Raw genomic sequence first — 20,219 nt, 5'->3', positions numbered from 1 at the left:
AGATGAGTAGGTAGCCTTAACATCCAAGATCTTCCTCCAAGGGGTGGAAAAGTGAGTGTTTGCTTCGTACTCTGCCAAAGAAACAAACCCTAGGAAGTCCTAAAGCTTGTATACTATTCGAAATATTAAAAAAAAGTGGGCCTAAGCCCAAAAGACCACCGCTCAGCAATAAACTACCACTTAGCAGTACCAGCGCGTTGTCAATTCTCCCCTCAACTGCATTTTCACCCCTCAGCGGAACCAACGGGTGTTCTTGAGTGCCGCTCAGCGGTAAACTGGCGTTGAGTGGTACTTGTGGCTTCTCTTCTGTTGCACTTTTTGAGTTCTTTTCTGATGCGATCTCTATCCTTCTTCACTTCTTTCATCAAATTCATCTTAAAACCTGCATAATACACTGAAATCAAGCATAAACCTGTTCAACTCTCTTATTTCTAAAAATATGAACAAAAGCATGATTCTAAGCTAGTTTCTGAGTGTTAAAGGTTGCTTTTAGTATCAATTTTAAGCATGAAAATAACCGTTTTTTCAAGTGTTACCAGTGATAATGAATGATGTCCCACAGGTGCCTTGCTGGTTGCACCACGGGCACAACTCTGAATCTCATCGGCTATGACCTGTTCTATGTTAATGTTAAGGCCCTTGAGAATATAGTAGAGGATGATAACCCTATGAACAATGATGTCTGAAACATGGGAGTCGTGCTGGATGTTGGCATGAGAGAATGTCATCCAATACTTCGCCAGAGGTGTCAGATAGGGTCTAGTAAGGTGGATGGGTTCCCCAGACCTGTTCCTCTGAAAATGCCCTCAAGGAACACATAAGGTCCGCTCCACATCCTCATAATCCACCCCTTCCAGCATGGATGAGGCAAACTGACATGGCTCCTCCTCCCACTCTATACCAAGGAAGCAGTTAATAGCATCAGCATAAAAAATAACCATCTTACCCCTCACGTAGCTGAAGTACGTATCATCTTCTCCCTCCAATGCTTTGGCACTTGTGTAAAACTCTTTGACTATGTCAACATTGGCGGGAGAGGGGTAGACTGTCAGGTGGCCCCAGTCTCTATTGTTCAGCTCCCTTACAAACTAGGGAGGATGGTGTTGATGGATTGGCAAGTGTACCAAATCGCACAAGTAATATAAAATGGTAAGACAAAGTATCGTATCCTAGAGGACTCTCGGCACCAAACACTCGTTCGATAAATTAATTAATTAAGACTTAAAAGAAATAAGATCATTGGTTTGCGATGCAAAACCATAAAATAAAATATGAATAAAAATTGATCAATAGTAGAGTAACACAAAGATGAACGAATGTTGTTTAATATGAGATGAATATGTTGTTGGGGTTAGATTTCACCAGGTTCCCTCTCATGTATATAAGAATTCCTCTTTATGCATTACTGTTAACGTCACTCACTAAAGTACTTAGAATCCAATCCCTTGGCGCAATAAGTCTGCCCCAATTCCTATTTCATGCAATTCCTAGCGTTCCTAGAAAATTAAGTCTGAAGATCAAGAGCTTAAGACGACCAAGTACTCATACCCTCATCCCTAAGAAATATTACCCTTGGGAGAATTCAACAAGAACCTGAAATTGTAAGGAACCTCCTGACACTCATGCAATTCATAAATCATGCAACTAAATGAGTTAAAAAAAGCAAGCATTAAAACAGATGAATTCCCTAACAATTAATGAATAAAGCATATATGATTAAGAATCAATTCAAATACATGAGAGTTCACAAGGTTACATCATTCCCCAACAACAAATAGAGTTTAATTCCCCATAGACATGAAGAAACTAGATGTACAATGGAAAAACATGAGATAGTAAAACCCTAAGAGTAGAAGAGGAAGCTTCCGCCTCTAGATCCGCCTCCAGATCTGCCTTTAGAGAGTAAAAGAGTGTGTTGTTGTGTTGCCCCAGCTATAGATACCAAACCTAGAGCGTCGGGATCCTTTAAATAGAGTCGAAAAAGAGTAGAAACAGGACCCGGTCCAAAAGAGTCAAAACAGAGCAAAAAATGGGCCTACTTCACGAAGCACGATGCTCGGGCACCCCTTTTTGGGCGCCCGGGCGGTTGGCGTCGATTTCTGGCCGCCCAAGCTTCGCGGTTGACTTTTTTGCACTCTGATTGATTTTTCTACACTCTGGTTGACTTTTCTGCATATCAACTATTTGGTACTTTAACTCTTCCTTCAAATCATTCCAATAGCCTACAAAGTCAAGGGAATTTGGTGATAAAACCTTCAAGTATAAGCTCCACTCTCTTATTCACAAAACTAAAGCAAAAACATGAGTCAAAGCAGGTTTCTAAATCAAAAAGGGTGCATTTAGTATCAAAATTACATCACAAATAACAGTATTTTAAACCGTTATCACAACCCCAAACTTAGAACTTTGCTTATCCTCAAAAAGGGGCGCCCGGGCGGCGAACGGCGGTTTGTTGCGCTCAAGCCTCCAAAAAGGGCGCCCAAGCCTCGAGCTTCTTTTCTTTTGGTTCTTTTTCTGGACCTTTCTGAGCTCTATCTCCTTAGCACTTTATCCCTGCTTTCCATATTAGCTCATTTTCTATCAAAGCAAAGGGAATTATTCATAAAATCATCAAATTCAACCTCAACTCTCTCATTCACACAACTTAACAGAAAAATATGATTCCAAGCAAGTTTCTAAGCAGAAAAGTGTGCATTTAGTATTAAAATTACATCACAAATAACGGTATTTTCAACCGTTATCACCACCCTATGTTTTTGTGATTGTTATTCTAAGTTGTGTTCTAGAGTCTTGAGTTGTTTGTCTTAATCCTTAGTTTAGCTTTTTGTTGATTAATTGTTTCTCTTAGATGATTATTGACAATTTTTGGTTATGTTCTTCCTAACTAAGGTTTTATCCTAGATTTGTATCCTATTGTTTCAAGCCTTTTTTTTTCTACTCTATTTCCTGGGTAGTTGTATTTTCATTTCCCTTTCTTGGCTTATGACTTTGTGTTCATTTATCCAGGGTTCTCTTATTTCTTCTGGCTTAGAGTTGATTTTCTATCTTAAGATTGGGTTATTCTATCCTAGTGTCTAACTAAAGGTTGGTTTCCTACTTTAGGTTTGGGGTTTTCTGACTTAGTGTTTTTCTATCCTAGTGTCTAACTATAAAGGTTGGTTTCCTAGTTTAGGTTTGGGGTTTTCTGACTTAATGTTTTACTATCCTAAGGTTTTTCATTTCCTTAGCCTAGATGTTTTAGCCTATGTGGTTTGCTAAGTGTTTTTTTGGTTTTAAGGTTAGCTTTCCAGACATAAAGACTTTTTCATTTCATGTTATTTAGTTAAACTTCAAAACCAAGATCAAGGTTTCTATTGGACGATCATGTCTTATATTGACAACCTATTAGACGAGCTTGTCTTATCTTGGCATTTTTTAGTTCACTACAAGTTTTAATAGTTCAATGTAGTTCAATTGATTTTACCCACCCCTAACTGAAAGCACTCCTTATTCTTTATACTCCTATCTCTCTTATTCAAAATGTTTTAACTCTCACGCTATTTTTTGTTTGTTTACTTATGATACACTTGAGCCTACATCCTTCAAAGAAGCCAATCATTTTGATTGTTGGCGGAAAGCTATAATTGTTAAGATAGAAGCTCTTAAAAGAAATAAGACTTGGTCATTGATAACGATTGAAAAACTGTTATTTTTATACTTAATTTTGACCTTAAAGACAACCTTTATGACTTAGAAACTAGCTTGGAATCATGTTTTTGTTTAAGTTTTGGAAATAAGAGAGTTGGATAGGTTTTATGCTTAGTTTTCCTTGTTTTTGCAGGTTTTAAGATGAATTGAATGGAAGAAGTGAAGTATTCAGAAGTTGGACTCAAAAAAGGAAGAAAAAGTGCATAAAAGAAGAGCCGCAAGTACCGCTCAACGCCACTTTTACGCACTTTGAAGTCCCGCAGTCAACGCTGAGGGGAAAAATTGCAGCTGAGCATCAAATAGAAGAACCACACTTACCGCTGAGCGCCACTTTATTGGGCCTTGGGCCAATTTTCTGTAATTTTTAGGAAGTTATATAAGGTTTTGGCCAAATTAGGTTTAGTATTTTTGGCGAGAACGAAGAAAAATCACACTTTCTTCACCCCTTGGAGTAGGATTTTGGATGCTCAAGCTCCACTCTTCAAATTCTAGGGTTCTATCTTTCATTCTTTCATTATTTTTCATCTAGTTTCACCATGATTATGGTGAACTAAACCTTCATTGTTGTTAGGGAATCAATGTAATCCTTTGAAACTCTCGTGTATTGAATTGGTTCTTTAATCTATATGTTTTCTTTCATTAATTGTTAGGGTTTTTCTTCTATACTCTATGCATGCTTTGTTTAACTCATTCAATTGCATGATCATTGATGTTATTTGTATGGACACATATGAGTAAATCTAGAACTGAAGAAATTCTCCCAAGAGTAATATTGCCTAGACATAGGGATAGGAGGATTGGTTGTCTTTAAGCTTCTGTGCGAATGTAATGCATGAATAATTGCTAGGGAGACAAGACATTGTAAACTAGTGATTAGGAGTAGGCTTTCTTCACCAAGACATCGGGTTTAAGGTAAATTAGAAAGTGACATTAACATTAATGAAGAAAGATGAATTCTTGAATACATGAGAGTGGATAGGATGAATTGAAAACACCAACAACATCATCATTCCATAATTTACATCAATCACCTTTTCTTCTTTCGATCCAATTGATCAACACATGCATTCATATTTAATTTTCAGTATTTGCATTTAAACCTACAAGAATTCGTTCACAAGTCTAATTTAATCATCAAATTACATAACTATTTAGGCCGTGAGTCCTTTGGGAAAGATACTTGGTCTTACCATTTTATTATTACTTGATACGATTCGGTTACACTTGCCGAGGATTAATAGTCATTAATAAGTCTTCCTCTGGGAAAGAAAGCTGTAACGTGTAAATGGGTCTACAAAACCAAATTCAAAAAAGATGGCTCAATAGAAAGACATAAAGCAAGGCTTGTGGCAAAGGGTTTCATTTAAATAAAGGGGGTTCGTGTTTTCAAAAAAAATCTCCTATAGTTAAGCTAACTACTATTTGGTTTCTTCTCTCCATTGCTATTTCTTTTGGTTGGTTTTTACATCAACTAGATGTTGATAACACTATTCTACATGAAGAGTTGGATCAAGAGGTTTATAGGAATCCACCACCTGGTTTACAACTTTCTTCTCCAAAATTAGTTTGCAAACTTCATAAATCCTTATATGGATTGTGACAAGCAAGCAAATAGTGGAATATCAAAACTCACTACTACCTTGCTCAATTATGGTTTCACTCAAAGTAGAGTTTATTACTCTTTATTTGTGTAACAAACTCTTGATTAGTTTACAACCCTCTTAGTCTATATCGATAACAAGGTTATTATTGGTAATAATCTCAATATCATACATAGGACATATCAAATCTTATCTTCATGATTAGTTCCACATTGGACCTAGGTGATTTGAGGTATTTCTTAGGATTTAAGGTTGCTCGTTCTCAACGTAGTTTAGTTTTCAATCAATGAAAGTACTGTCTTGATATTTTATCTGCGTTTGGTTTAATTGGTAGTAAACACTAGTAAAAAAAGAGGATTTGAAAGCGCCACATACGCATCGGTTTAAGCAAACCCGAAGCGTATAAAAACGCGGTGGCAGAACCGTAAATAAAGCTACCTTATATGGCTCGGTTGCTCCAAACCCCGATGCCTAAAGCACGATATTAACTTGGTTCTAAGCAAAACCGAGGCATATGTCTCTACCTCATACCTGCCACCACCTGCCACGCGCTACTAACTCGGTTCTGATGAGAACCGAGGCGTAAAGGTCACCTTACTAACTCGGTTGACACTAAACCGATGCCTAAACTCACCTTCCAATTCGGTTTTAAGAAGAACCGAGGCATATCTCTTTGCTTCAGACCTGCCACCAGACTTGTCCCCACCTGCCAGACAAGACTTGCGAGGCTGCTAACTCGTTTCTGATGAGAACCGAGGCGTAAACGTTTGCTCCATTGCAAAAACCTCTGCCAACCTCTGACGTTTCAGACGTTTCAGCTGCTGTTTATGCACCGGTTGGCTTTTTGACCGAGGTGGTAAGGGTGTTATGCCTCAGTTAAGTGACGAACCGAGGCAGTAAGGTGTTTAAATTTCTTCCGCGAACAGAACCACCTTCGTTCATCTTCTTCTCAGCGCGCCGCTACAGAAACGCTGCCATCTCCGTTTGCTTCCATTGCTTCCATCGCGTTTGCTCCCACGGCCAGTGACCTAGTTTATCGTCGTCGTCTCCTCCTCTCCGTGTGGTCACCACAGTTTATCTTCGTCGTCTCCTCCTTTTCGGTGACCTCTCGCGTGTGCTTTGGTGTTTCCTCCGCTTTGCTTCCATCTCCGTCGCGTCTCAGCTTTGGTGGTGTTGCATCTGCCTCTGCTTCCATCTCCGTCGCCGGTGCTTCCATTTCAGTCGCGGCTTTCATTCTCGCAAACTTGCTGCCACGCTCCCAGGTAGTTGATCCTAAAAATTTCTCCATCTTCATTGCTTGTGTAATTTGTGGTATTGATATAGAAAATTTGGCATGAAAAAGAGTACGTAATTAACCAAATTAATTCATTGCTTGTTTAAAAGTGACCAAAACTAAGGAAAAAATAGAAAATTGCGGAAGAAAAATGAAGCCTCACTGAATTATTTGTATACATTATGTTAATTCTCTTGTTTTGTCTTTTATTACAACATTAAGATAAATATGAATTAAGAAAAACAGTGAGTAAGTGGTGACGGATAAGGAAGAATTAAGGATCAAAAGCAATGAATGCTTCACGTGTGGTATGAGATAAATATGAGGGTTATTTTAATGTGTAGATTATTATTGCTAGTGTAGAAAAGTTTATTATTGATAAACTTGATTTAATTAGAGATATATATTCTTAAAACCTTATGATATGCTTGAATATATTGTTTGTTATTGTGAATTAGCCTTAGTTTCCCGTTTAAGATTCACTACAAAAATTATTTACTATCTCCATATTTTTTTAACAAACGTACTTTTTAGAAATGAAAATAGAGGAGATTGTAATAATAATTTACAAGAATTGAATCTTGAATTGTCCGGTTGGACAGTTTAAGAAGAGTAATAACTTTTTCATAGTTTATTATAACATATCAATTTTAATATACATGTCTTAAATTTCACGAAAATTTGTCGTTGTGTTTTGTATTGATCTTCGGGTGTGATGAGTCAATATTTTCTCAATTTCACTTAGCTTATTGTACCGAATTTAATCAGGGAATTGTGCTTAAATGTCCAGTATTTTCCCATTTTTCTTAATTGTGCTTAATTTGATCAGAAATTCTTATTTTAATTAATTTGAATTATCTGAGACTAATTATTTGCATTATTAATTGTAGGGAAATTATTGGAAAATATTTGGGACAATTGGAGGTCAAAAGATAATACCAAATCAATTTTATTTTAAGCTAAAAAGAGAAAGGAGGTATGGATTTATTTTTGGGGGTGCACACAGAAAAAGTGGGAGCCACCACACCCTTTCTTGGCTGGAACGTGGTTTCCAATTTGGAGAAAAGCAATTTAGTTTTGGCTTTTACGGAGAAGTGGTCCAGCAGTAAGCGGTGCACACAGCAAATAGAGAAGCCCAGCAGCAACACCACACGGCTAGCGGTCCAAAAAGCAAAGAAGCTGCACATTCACGGCCCGCTTGGAAGCATCACGCGTGGAGGTAGGTGTGTCCAGCATTTTTGAAGGTGGTACAGCAGCCCACACTTGGCACGTCCAGCAAGCTTTGGGAAAGCCTTCACGTCCAGCTGTCGCACACGCACAGAATGAAGCACGCTGGATGAGAGGAGAAAAGTGGACTGGTCCCATGAAGTACAGCAGCAACACACTGATCTCAACGGGCTGGACTTCACGCTCCCAGCTGGTTCCCGTAGCACATCCAGCAGCTTGAGAGGGAGGCGCGGACAGCAGGTCCAATAGAGGTGTGCTTGGACAGATCGCACACGGGGGTTTAAAAACCCTTGGAGGAGAAAGGGGAGAGGGTGTCTCGGCCAGGAGGCTACGACTGAGGCAGAGACTCGGTTGTTTTTCAGTAGCAAAGGATGTAGATTTTCTTTCTTTAGGGAACACATGTGATTCACGGCCGCCACTTGCACTTGGTTTTGGCCACTGTTTTTAGTTTCTTTCTCTCTCGGCTTGTGTTCTTGGGGGGAGGAGGATGTTTACGCAATTTTTCATGGAATGAGAGAGCACATTTTCAAAAATTTATTTCATTTAGTTAAAGGGATTTGTCCAGCCGCCTATATTAGCTTTTGTTGTTTAACGTTGTTTGGACCTTCTATGTTTTTGAGCATTTTCTTCATGCTGTTACGCTTTCCATTTGCCATTTAATCTTATTTTGGTTCATGAAATTATTGAGGGAAGCTTCGGTCCAGCATTGCCACGTCCAGCTTAAGCGTTGGAACGCTGCTTCATTGTGAGAGGCGCTGGTTTCATTTGAAGGGTGTGGTGTCACGGAAAGGGAGGCAACACATGCCGCCCTCAATTGCTTTAGAGGAAGAGAAGCTCACGGGATGGCTTTTGACACGCACAAGGTTACGTGGAGTATAGGAGAAGCGTGATTTAATTTGGTTTTCTTTTCAGCACATTAGTGGAATCTTTTGGAAGTTTTCCCATCCAGCAAGCTTTCTTTATTAGCGTCCAGTAACCGTATTCCTTTGTTTTGTTGGGATTTGTCTAGCCACTAAGGGGGAGGCCACGCACATGTTGCAAGGGTGTGCACGGTCAAAGTATGTTGAACGCTGATTTGAAGGGGAAAGAATGGAGGCACATGGATATTGAAAGAGTGTGGTGTCACGGCTGCACTCAACTTCTTTGCTGGAACGGAGATTGATTTCTCTTTAATTAGGATGCATACATCCCAATATTTTTTTTATTAAAGCTTTAATTTTTTTTTCTTGCTGGAACGGAGAAGAAAAGAGAGGTGTCACGGTCTTGTTGGCTTTTAGGAAGCACAACACGCATGGCTTCACACAGGACCGGCTGCCACCTAAGTGAAATTCATTTTCTTTTTGGCTTGACAAAAGGGTTGCACGGTGAAGAAGGGGATGCACTCGGAAGTGGCGTGTTGTCACAGTTTAATGGAGTAACGGGTTTAGTTTTCTTTACTTCTTCAAACATTTAATGTTAAATTTCTTTAAGCATTCATTTTCAATTCCCGCCATTCTCAGTTTGCATTTAATTGTTTGGCTAAAGGTTGCACTTTTAATTTGGTTAAAGTACTTTTCAATTTAATGTTCTCTATTTTTCTTGGTTGTGATATTTTAGTATTGATGTTAGTTTAACTGTTTTAATCTTGTGTTTACAATCGTGTTTTAAAGTTGAGTTGAATTGCATTCAAAAACATTTTCACAAACCCCCCCCCCCCCCCACTGCGTGTTTGATCTGAGACTGAGCCCAAATTGGTCCTTGAGAGACGACCTAGGAGTCACTTCCTAGTCTATACTGCATTCTTTTATGCACAACTTTTGTTGGGAGGTGCGACCCTCTCATCAAAATGGCGCCGCTGCCGGGGACCAACGGTTCGGTCTTAGGTCTTTTTGTTGTGTCAGTGTGTGTTGTGTTTTGTCTTGTGTTGCGTGATGTGTTTTAGGATGTTTAGTTAGTCTTGTTTGGGTTTACTTCTTTTATCGATTTTTGTGTTTTTAGATTTTTATCATTTTTGTATTTTGTGCATTTAGTTGTTGTTTCTGGAAGTTTCAAATTATGTAAATAATGGTTTTCTCCATGTTATGTTTCTATATGTTTGGTTTAATCTTTGTTTGAAGTGGAAGTCCAGGTTTGAGACAGGTTTTGCACTACAATAGAGGAGATGACAGATTCTCAAGACTGGATATATGATCTGATCCAGAGTCTTCCCAAATTCCATGGGTTGGCACATGAAGATCCATACAGGCACCTCAAGGAGTTTTGTTTGGTGTGTTTGTCGATGAGGCCTCCTGGTGTTTCAAAGGAGACAGTGTTGACGAAAGTGTTTCCAATGTCCCTTCAAGGTGCAGCAAGAGACTGGTTCATATACCAGTATCCTTTTGATAGTTGGCAGGAAACACAACAGAGATTCCTCAACAAGTTCTTTCCAGCAGCAAAGGTAAGCAACATTAGGAGGGAGATCACTACCATTGAGCAATTTCAAGAAGAAAGCCTGGCAGATTATTGGGAGAGGTTTAACAGGCTCTGCACAGCCTGTCCAAACCACCAAATTTCAGAGCATTTGCTCTTGATTTACTTTTATGAAGGGCTCCTGGACAATGAAAGGATATTAGTGGATGTAGCTGCTGGTGGATCTTTGATGGACAGAACTCCAACAGAGGCAAAGAAGTTGCTCTGCAAGCTGGCGGGTCAAAATCCAAGTGAGGTAGTAAAGGAAAAACCTGAGCAGGTTTATTGTAAACTTGAAATCCCTACTCATGTATCTGAGGTTCAAGTAAATTTTAATGCTTTTGAATTGGTAAAACTTGAACCATTTAAGCCTGTTCTGGATTCTGATATTGATACACATGTGCACACTCATGTTGTGGATTCATTATTCCCTGTAGAGCACATTGACATACCTGATGTTCACTATCCTTGCACTGATCTTGATTTAAATGATAGCCTTGAGGATGCAGCTGATGACTTGGAGATTGGTAAGAAAATTTTCAATGAGCAAAAACAGGTTTATTCTGAACTTGAGATTCCAAACACTTTACCTGATTTGCTTATGCATTCAAATGCCTGTGATTTGATGCACACTGATTCTATAGGATTCATGACTGATACTGATACAGATTTGATTGATCATTCTAAAATTTTTGATTCAGTATCAGCCATTGAACCCATTGGTCTAAGGGTTGTTTTGAATGGACATGATTGCCGTGATGAAATTTTGAATGATAATAGCCTTGAACTGACCTTTGATTCTGTTGATGATGTATATATCAATATTGATTTTGAGGTGGAAACTGTGCAATCTGATAACTCTATAGAGTTAGGACTGAACTTTGATCTGACACAGTTCTCTGAGAACTTTGAATGTGATTGTGAATCTGGTTCTTGCCCGATTTGTATTGAAATTGATTATGTGTTACAGACAGATTCTAAGCGTATAACAGATGCTATTAATTGTGAGTTTGATGACCATGCTGCAGAATTAAATGAGAATACAGGTGCTGACATTAAGGAAATCGTGATTAATGAAGGAGAGTGTACTGCTACTTCTTTGATTGAGCCAGGGATCTCCATTCAGATGTCACACACTGAACAACTGCCAGTGGAAGGAAAGCTACTGATGGAACAGTTTGCTGGGAGAAGAAAGAAGAAACATCTCGTTTTGGATGATATGGCAGTACTGATGAAGTTGGTCCTCCTCAAAACTCGTTTGCTGAATCTAATGGTGGAAGACATCTCCCTGAAAGTCCAAAATTGGCAGCTTCCACCATAACTCAGGGGAGTTTTCCTTTTCTCTTCTCCCCTTTCCCTACTTTTATTGCACTTGTCCATGATCTGTTGACTGTTTTGATTTCCGATCTTATGCTTATGACACATTGAGGACACTGTGTAGTTTAAGTGTGGTCTATTGGGGGAGATTTTTATTTTTCTTTGTTAGTTTTTGTCTTCTTGGTTAAATTTTTTCTTTTCTAGGTAGTTTTTTTTGTCGTGCCTTGTGTACAGTTTTGCATGCTTTTCGTGAATTCTGGATTGGGGTTAGGTTGTCAGTTTTCCTTCACTTCATTGATACTCTGAGATGTTGGATTCCTTGCTTTTCTTTGCTTGGAAGATGATCATGATGTTTGAGAGTTGAATTGATTGTGACACAATGCCCTGCGTGAGAATTTGAGCCACTTTATGTTCTTTCTTGTGTGTGATATGTCTCTTGATTGCTTGCGCATATGCCTTGGCTTGACTCTTGTGACAACTCTTGATTGATATGCATGTTTGGAAGTGATAAAGGCAGTTTTGTTCTTGAGCCTCTCTAGCCAAATAAGCTTACCTTGTTCTAATCCTTTGAAAACCATTTTTGAGCCTATACTTCCCCCCATTTCTTTATTTCGAATGCTCATACACTAGCCCTAAGTGAAAAACCATGATTACCTTAACCTTAGGGAATTTTGGAGCTTTGGAAGTGTTTTGGGAACAAGTGTGGTCTCTTGGGGGTTTCTGATGAGTCGGCTAGTTGGTTCCTCTTCTTGTTTTGTTTTGGTAAATATATGTGTATCTTGTCTTTTACAGTTTTGTTTTGAAAAGAGGGAAAAGAAAAGAGACAGGATGAAAAAAAAGAAAGCAGAAAAATAGTGAAAAAAAAAAATGTGAATAATTGTGAATAATGGAGTCAAGAAGAGGATGGAATTAGAGGTTGTGGGTGTGTTTGAATATGTTTACACTTGTTCCCCATTGCTCCTCTGTTCCTTATGGTTTGTAGCTTCTTACCCAGATATATCCTCCCTTGTCCTTGGCCCCATTACAACCATGAAAAGACCTTTTGATTTGAACATGCGTATGTGCTTGAGTGTTGATATTAGAGGCTTGCCAAGTCTGTTGTTGTTTGCTTTTGTGAGTGCATTGAGTGACACTGATTTACCTTAAACACTTGAGAGAAACACTGATTGTGTGCATCTGTGAGGTTTTGTTACTTTTGATTCACCTCTTGAACTGATTGATCATTTTGCCATGTTTTGAATTGCTTGGATGATTTCATGAGTATCTGCTTTCTTTGATTTTATGTTGGATATTGTCTATTTCCTTTCTTGGTCTAGATTCCTTGAGAACTGTGTAATTCTGTTTCTGTCATTGTTAGTCTTTGTTTTTGTGTTTGCTGAGTTGTGTCATTTCCCTGGATGTCCTCTGAACTATTCCTTGATTTGCGTCTTGATTTTGCCCAGGAGTGCAAAAGACTAAGTGTGGTCTATTTTGATGAGTCAATATTTTCTCAATTTCACTTAGCTTATTGTACCGAATTTAATCAGGGAATTGTGCTTAAATGTCCAGTATTTTCCCATTTTTCTTAATTGTGCTTAATTTGATCAGAAATTCTTATTTTAATTAATTTGAATTATCTGAGACTAATTATTTGCATTATTAATTGTAGGGAAATTATTGGAAAATATTTGGGACAATTGGAGGTCAAAAGATAATACCAAATCAATTTTATTTTAAGCTAAAAAGAGAAAGGAGGTATGGATTTATTTTTGGGGGTGCACACAGAAAAAGTGGGAGCCACCACACCCTTTCTTGGCTGGAACGTGGTTTCCAATTTGGAGAAAAGCAATTTAGTTTTGGCTTTTACGGAGAAGTGGTCCAGCAGTAAGCGGTGCACACAGCAAATAGAGAAGCCCAGCAGCAACACCACACGACTAGCGGTCCAAAAAGCAAAGAAGCTGCACATTCACGGCCCGCTTGGAAGCATCACGCGTGGAGGTAGGTGTGTCCAGCATTTTTGAAGGTGGTACAGCAGCCCACACTTGGCACGTCCAGCAAGCTTTGGGAAAGCCTTCACGTCCAGCTGTCGCACACGCACAGAATGAAACACGCTGGATGAGAGGAGAAAAGTGGGCTGGTCCCATGAAGTACAGCAGCAACACACTGATCTCAACGGGCTGGACTTCACGCTCCCAGCTGGTTCCCGTAGCACATCCAGCAGCTTGAGAGGGAGGCGCGGACAGCAGGTCCAATAGAGGTGTGCTTGGACAGATCGCACACGGGGGTTTAAAAACCCTTGGAGGAGAAAGGGGAGAGGGTGTCTCGGCCAGGAGGCTACGGCTGAGGCAGAGACTCTCGGTTGTTTTTCAGTAGCAAAGGATGTAGATTTTCTTTCTTTAGGGAACACATGTGATTCACGGCCGCCACTTGCACTTGGTTTTGGCCACTGTTTTTAGTTTCTTTCTCTCTCGGCTTGTGTTCTTGGGGGGAGGAGGATGTTTACGCAATTTTTCATGGAATGGGAGAGCACATTTTCAAAAATTTATTTCATTTAGTTAAAGGGATTTGTCCAGCCGCCTATATTAGCTTTTGTTGTTTAACGTTGTTTGGACCTTCTATGTTTTTGAGCATTTTCTTCATGCTGTTACGCTTTCCATTTGCCATTTAATCTTATTTTGGTTCATGAAATTATTGAGGGAAGCTTCGGTCCAGCATTGCCACGTCCAGCTTAAGCATTGGAACGCTGCTTCATTGTGAGAGGCGCTGGTTTCATTTGAAGGGTGTGGTGTCACGGAAAGGGAGGCAACACATGCCGCCCTCAATTGCTTTAGAGGAAGAGAAGCTCACGGGATGGCTTTTGACACGCACAAGGTTACGTGGAGTATAGGAGAAGCGTGATTTAATTTGGTTTTCTTTTCAGCACATTAGTGGAATCTTTTGGAAGTTTTCCCATCCAGCAAGCTTTCTTTATTAGCGTCCAGTAACCGTATTCCTTTGTTTTGTTGGGATTTGTCTAGCCACTAAGGGGGAGGCCACGCACATGTTGCAAGGGTGTGCACGGTCAAAGTATGTTGAACGCTGATTTGAAGGGGAAAGAATGGAGGCACATGGATATTGAAAGAGTGTGGTGTCACGGCTGCACTCAACTTCTTTGCTGGAACGGAGATTGATTTCTCTTTAATTAGGATGCATACATCCCAATATTTTTTTTATTAAAGCTTTAATTTTTTTTTCTTGCTGGAACGGAGAAGAAAAGAGAGGTGTCACGGTCTTGTTGGCTTTTAGGAAGCACAACACGCATGGCTTCACACAGGACCGGCTGCCACCTAAGTGAAATTCATTTTCTTTTTGGCTTGACAAAAGGGTTGCACGGTGAAGAAGGGGATGCACTCGGAAGTGGCGTGTTGTCACAGTTTAATGGAGTAACGGGTTTAGTTTTCTTTACTTCTTCAAACATTTAATGTTAAATTTCTTTAAGCATTCATTTTCAATTCCCGCCATTCTCAGTTTGCATTTAATTGTTTGGCTAAAGGTTGCACTTTTAATTTGGTTAAAGTACTTTTCAATTTAATGTTCTCTATTTTTCTTGGTTGTGATATTTTAGTATTGATGTTAGTTTAACTGTTTTAATCTTGTGTTTACAATCGTGTTTTAAAGTTGAGTTGAATTGCATTCAAAAACATTTTCACAAACCCCCCCCCCCACTGCGTGTTTGATCTGAGACTGAGCCCAAATTGGTCCTTGAGAGACGACCTAGGAGTCACTTCCTAGTCTATACTGCATTCTTTTATGCACAACTTTTGTTGGGAGGTGCGACCCTCTCATCAGGGTGCATATTTGATTGTGATTTATAATCACTTTCATTTCGTGTAACCTGAAGACCAATGCGAAATGCTGGCAAAATTTAGTGAAATTTAAGATATGTTGTTTAAAATTGATATGTTTAATAAACTAAAAAAAGTGAATCTTCTTGAATGGGATAGGGTCACACCTTGAATACAAACACGATCAAAGTGATCATTCAAGATTATTGAAATTGTGTAAACAATTTCAGTAAACATGCGTACGGATAGAGGGTGGATTAATTTACCACGCATCAGCATTGAGTACGAGAGAGGGGTAGAAGAATTTATAGAGTTTGCGCAACGTAATGCGAGTACAAGTGGTGATGATGAAGTCAAGTTCAGATGTCCCTGTGTGAACTGTTTGAATGGGAGGAAGTTGAACGCAACTGATATTAGGGAACATCTTATCTGTGATGGTTTCATACGAAGTTATACAACATGGATATGGCACGACGAATTAACAGACTTTCCAACTGTCTCTCCAACTGAAAATGTTTATGATTCCACAATGGATATGGAAGATCAAGCAGAAGAAGACAACTTAGAGGACATGATCCGCGATGTTGGCGCAAAAGCTTTTGCCCAAGCGCATGTGTATGAAACGATGTCCACTGATGAAGAGACTCCCTTGTATGCGGGTTCAACTAAGTTCACTCGGTTGTCAGCGGTGTTAAGGCTCATGAATTTAAAGGCGAGCAATGGATGGAGTGATAAGAGTTTTACAAAATTGTTGTCGTTGTTGAATGAAATGCTGCCAGATGGAAATACGTTACGCAATCGTAATTATGATGCAAAAAAAATTCTTTTTCCGATGGGTATGGAATATAAACGGATACATGCATGTCCGAATGATTACACATTATATAGGAATGAGAATGAAGTTTTGATAAAGTGTCCAAAATGTGGGTTATCACGATACAAGTCAAAAAACAACGGTGAAGATGGTGGTCACACAAAAAAGAATGGTTCTGCTTTGAAAGTAGTTTGGTACCTTCCACTAGTTGCCAGACTTAAGCGTTTGTTCGAGAATCCCAAAGACGCTAAAAACCTAAGATGGCATGCAGATGAGAGAACAACTGATGGGCTGCTTCGTCATCCAGCAGATTCAAAGCAATAGAAAATTATTGATCAAGAATTCCCCCAATTTGGTGAAGAATGTAGAAATCTTAGGTTTGGCTTAGCTACTGATGGAATGAATCCATTTGGTAATTTAAGTACCAATCACAGTTGTTGGCCCGTTATACTGATAATTTACAACTTATCTCCTAGATTGTGCATGAAAAGAAAGTACATGATGTTGTCAATGTTGATATCTGGTCCAAAGAAGCCTGGAAATGACATTGATGTTTATCTAAGGCCACTAGTTGAAGACTTGAAGTTGTTGTGGGTTGATGGGGTTGAAATATTTGATGCCTTTGCTTCAGAAACTTTCATGATGCATGCCATGTTATTTTGCACCATTAATGACTTCCCAGCTTACGGTAATTTGTCGGGGTACAATGTGAAGGGTCATAAAGCATGTCCTATATGTGAAGAAAACACTACAGCTCAACAATTAAAACACGGAAGGAAGATAGTGTATATGCATCATCGACGATTTTTACAATCTAATCATCCATATCGAAGGTTAAAGAAAGCATTCAATGGAGAACAAGAGAAAAACAATGCACCCATTCCACTTACTGGACTTGAAGTTGTTGAGAAAGTTAATAGAGTACATCATATATTTGGGAAAACGTCGAAGAAGTCTTCTGTAACGACTCCTTGGAAGAAGAAATCAATATTCTTTGATCTTCCATATTGGTCAAAGTTAGATGTTAGACATTGCATAGATGTCATGCATGTTGAGAAAAATGTTTGTGATAGCTTGATTGGTACACTACTAAACATCCAGGGAAAAACAAAAGATGTAGTGAATGCGCGTTTGGATTTGGTTGACATGAAGATCCAAGAAGAGTTGGCACTAAGAGAGATTGGTAAACGTACTTATTTGCCCCCTGCATGTTACACAATGTCCAAACAAGAGAAGATAAGTTTTTGTCTTTGTTTAAAGAGTATCAAGGTACCACAAGGATACTCTTCAAATATCAAGAGCTTAGTGTCAATGCAAGACTTAAAGCTTGTTGGACTGAAGTCTCACGATTGTCACGTCTTAATGCAACAGTTGTTACCAGTGGCAATTCGTGGAATTTTGCCTAAAAAAGTTAGGCAGACCATAACTCGATTGTGCTCATTTTTTTCGTCAATTTGTAGTAAAGTCATCGATCCTACAAAGTTAGATAAACTTCAAAGCGAAATTATCATCATCTTGTGTCAACTAGAAATGTTTTTCCCTCCATCCTTTTTTGACATCATGGTGCATTTACTTGTTCATTTGGTCAGAGAAATAAAGTTGTGTGGACCAGTATACTTAAGATGGATGTACCTTATTGAGTGTTATATGAAGATTTTGAAAGGGTACGTCAAAAATCAATATCGTCCAGAAGGTTCAATGATTGAAAGATATATTGTTGAAGAAAGTATTGAGTTTTGCTCTGAATATATGACTAAAGCAAATCCGATAGGAGTCCCTCGGACATCATGGTTGAGTAGATATTCTACAAGTAAAAGCATCCGAGGTGTGAATGTGGTGACGAAAAGTCGTGAAGAATTGATGCAAGCACATCTGTACATATTAAACAACACAGATGAAGTGATCCCATTTTTGGAAGCACACAAAGTCGTTGTAAAGGACAACTATCCACGACAATCAGAGAAATGGCACTTGATGGAACATAACAGAACATTCTTCTCTTGGTTCAAATCTGAAGTTTCGAAAGAATCATGGTCCTTTGAGACTTTGTTGTGGTTAGCAAATGGCTTGAAGTTTGATGTTGTATGTTATACAGGCTACGAAATCAATAATTGCACATTCTATACAAAGACTTTGGATGATAAAAGCACGGTACAAAATAGTGGCGTTAGTCTAGAAGCTGAGTCGCTACAGTTTTCCACATCCAAAGATCAAAATCCTATAGTTGGATCCATGAGATATTATGGTAGAATTGAAGAGATATGGGAAGTTGATTACACTAAGTTTTCCGTTGCACTCTTCAAATGTAAGTGGGTAGACAATAAGAGTGGTGTCAAAATAGATGAATCTGGTATGACACTTGTTGATTTTTGAAAGGTTGGTTATAAAGACGAACCGTTCATCATGGCATATCAAGCAAGTCAGGTCTTTTATGTCAAAGATCCTGCGTCTGACCATTGGTATGTCGCTCTCCAAGGAAAAAGGCAAATTGAAGATAAAGAAGAGAATCTAAGTAATCTTCATATCACTGACAACCATCCATTTAAAATGACAATAAATTTGGATGACGACCCTCTAATTGATGATATACAAGCAATACGAGAAGATCACAATGAGGGAATATATATATGACCAATCCATATGATTATGTATGAATTTCATGTTTGTGTAAATATGTATGGCTTTTGTTAAATAATATATGTTATTTTATAAGTTTTTTATTTATATTTCATCTTATTTATTGTGACAGATATATGGCTGAGTCACCTCATTCGTCAGGCGATGAAGTCCCCACCACTTCTAGACGGACGAGAGGAGCAACGAGGTTACGACAGCTAATACTTAGAAGAAATGCAGGTGAGAGGACACCTGTAATTATTGATGTGGTCACTGGAGTTGCATCTGGCCCAAATGCAGATGTATTTAGGTCTTACCTTGGAGTACTAGCACGTGATCGTATCTCTATACTTACTCCATCCTTTGACCATGTTTCTAAGGCTGATCGGAATCTCATCTGGCAAGATCTATTGGTAAGTTAAGCAATATTGCTCCAGATTTTATATTCATTATATTGATAAATCTGTATTGATATAAGGTTATTACTTTCTTTGTTGCAGATAACATTTGATATGCCAAACATCGAGAGCTTAAGGAATAAGTGTTTATCTGCAATTGCAGAAAGATTTCGAGGATTTAAGACAAAATTGACGTCTAGATATATATTTGAACCAAAAAGTAATGAAAATCCATGTTCCAAATATTCAGCAATTGACGAAGAAACATGGCGTTAGTTTGTAGAGCTTCGTTCATCCGAGGCGTGGCAGGTAAGTGCAGTAAAATCATTCAATCCATCATTCATAATTCTCTACCATGACAATTGTTTCATTTTGTCACAGGAAAAAAGGTCAAAAGCACAGGGAATAAGCGCTCAGAATAAAAATCCACACCTACTGTCTCGTGGTGGATGTAGGAAGCTTGAAGAAAAAATAATGAAGCAGAAGTCAGAGAGTAGACTTCCACTTTCTGAGGGTGGTGACCCTCCTCCTCCTCCTTCACCACCATCTCGGCACGACAAGTGGAAGTTAGCCCGTATAAGACCATCAGGCTCCTACACTTCCGAGTCTACTAGAGAAATATCTGAAAGAATTGTAAGATGTCATTTCTTATATTTTTACATTAATTTTGTTATATATATTACATAGATCTTTCAAATGATTTTGAACTTTTGTTATGTGACAGGACTCCTTGGTTGAGCAGAGCTCCCAAGGTCAATTCACACAAGAAGGTCGTCAAGATATTCTTGCCACAGCTATTGGACGACCTGAGCACCCAGGACGGGTGCGTGGTGCTGGGACTGGCATAGACATACGACAATTTTTTGGGTCTTCCTCGCGTCCATATTCATACGAAAAGATGAAGGAGGAAATAAGAAAAGAGATGACGCAGGAGATCACAAAGAAGGTTCGAGCAGAGTTGTATGATGAAGTTGCTGAAATGGTTGCGCGCCAGTTCCAGCAGCATTATGAGGATTATGGCAATCATCCTCCGCCATCTCCTGTAGCGGAACATGT

General features: G+C 38.9%; 1 protein-coding gene across 1 annotated transcript in view; it reads right to left on the bottom strand.

Annotated features, from left to right (window-relative positions):
- Window positions 1-7,716: 7,716 nt before the first annotated feature.
- The window catches only part of LOC148203539 (uncharacterized), a 53,078-nt gene continuing 40,575 nt past the window's right edge, over window positions 7,717-20,219 (bottom strand). The window contains exon 5 of the mRNA XM_088107642.1: window positions 7,717-8,122. Coding sequence (XP_087963768.1) covers window positions 7,717-8,122 — 406 coding nt within the window. The remainder of the gene's footprint in view (window positions 8,123-20,219) is intronic.

Source organism: Vigna umbellata, chromosome 2 (genome assembly GCF_029865625.1).
Source record: "Vigna umbellata cultivar VRB3 chromosome 2, Vumbellata_1.0, whole genome shotgun sequence".
NCBI classification, from domain to species: Eukaryota; Viridiplantae; Streptophyta; class Magnoliopsida; order Fabales; family Fabaceae; genus Vigna; species Vigna umbellata.
The sequence above is the reverse complement of the archived record's forward strand: the minus strand, read 5'-3'. Positions and strand labels throughout refer to the sequence as shown.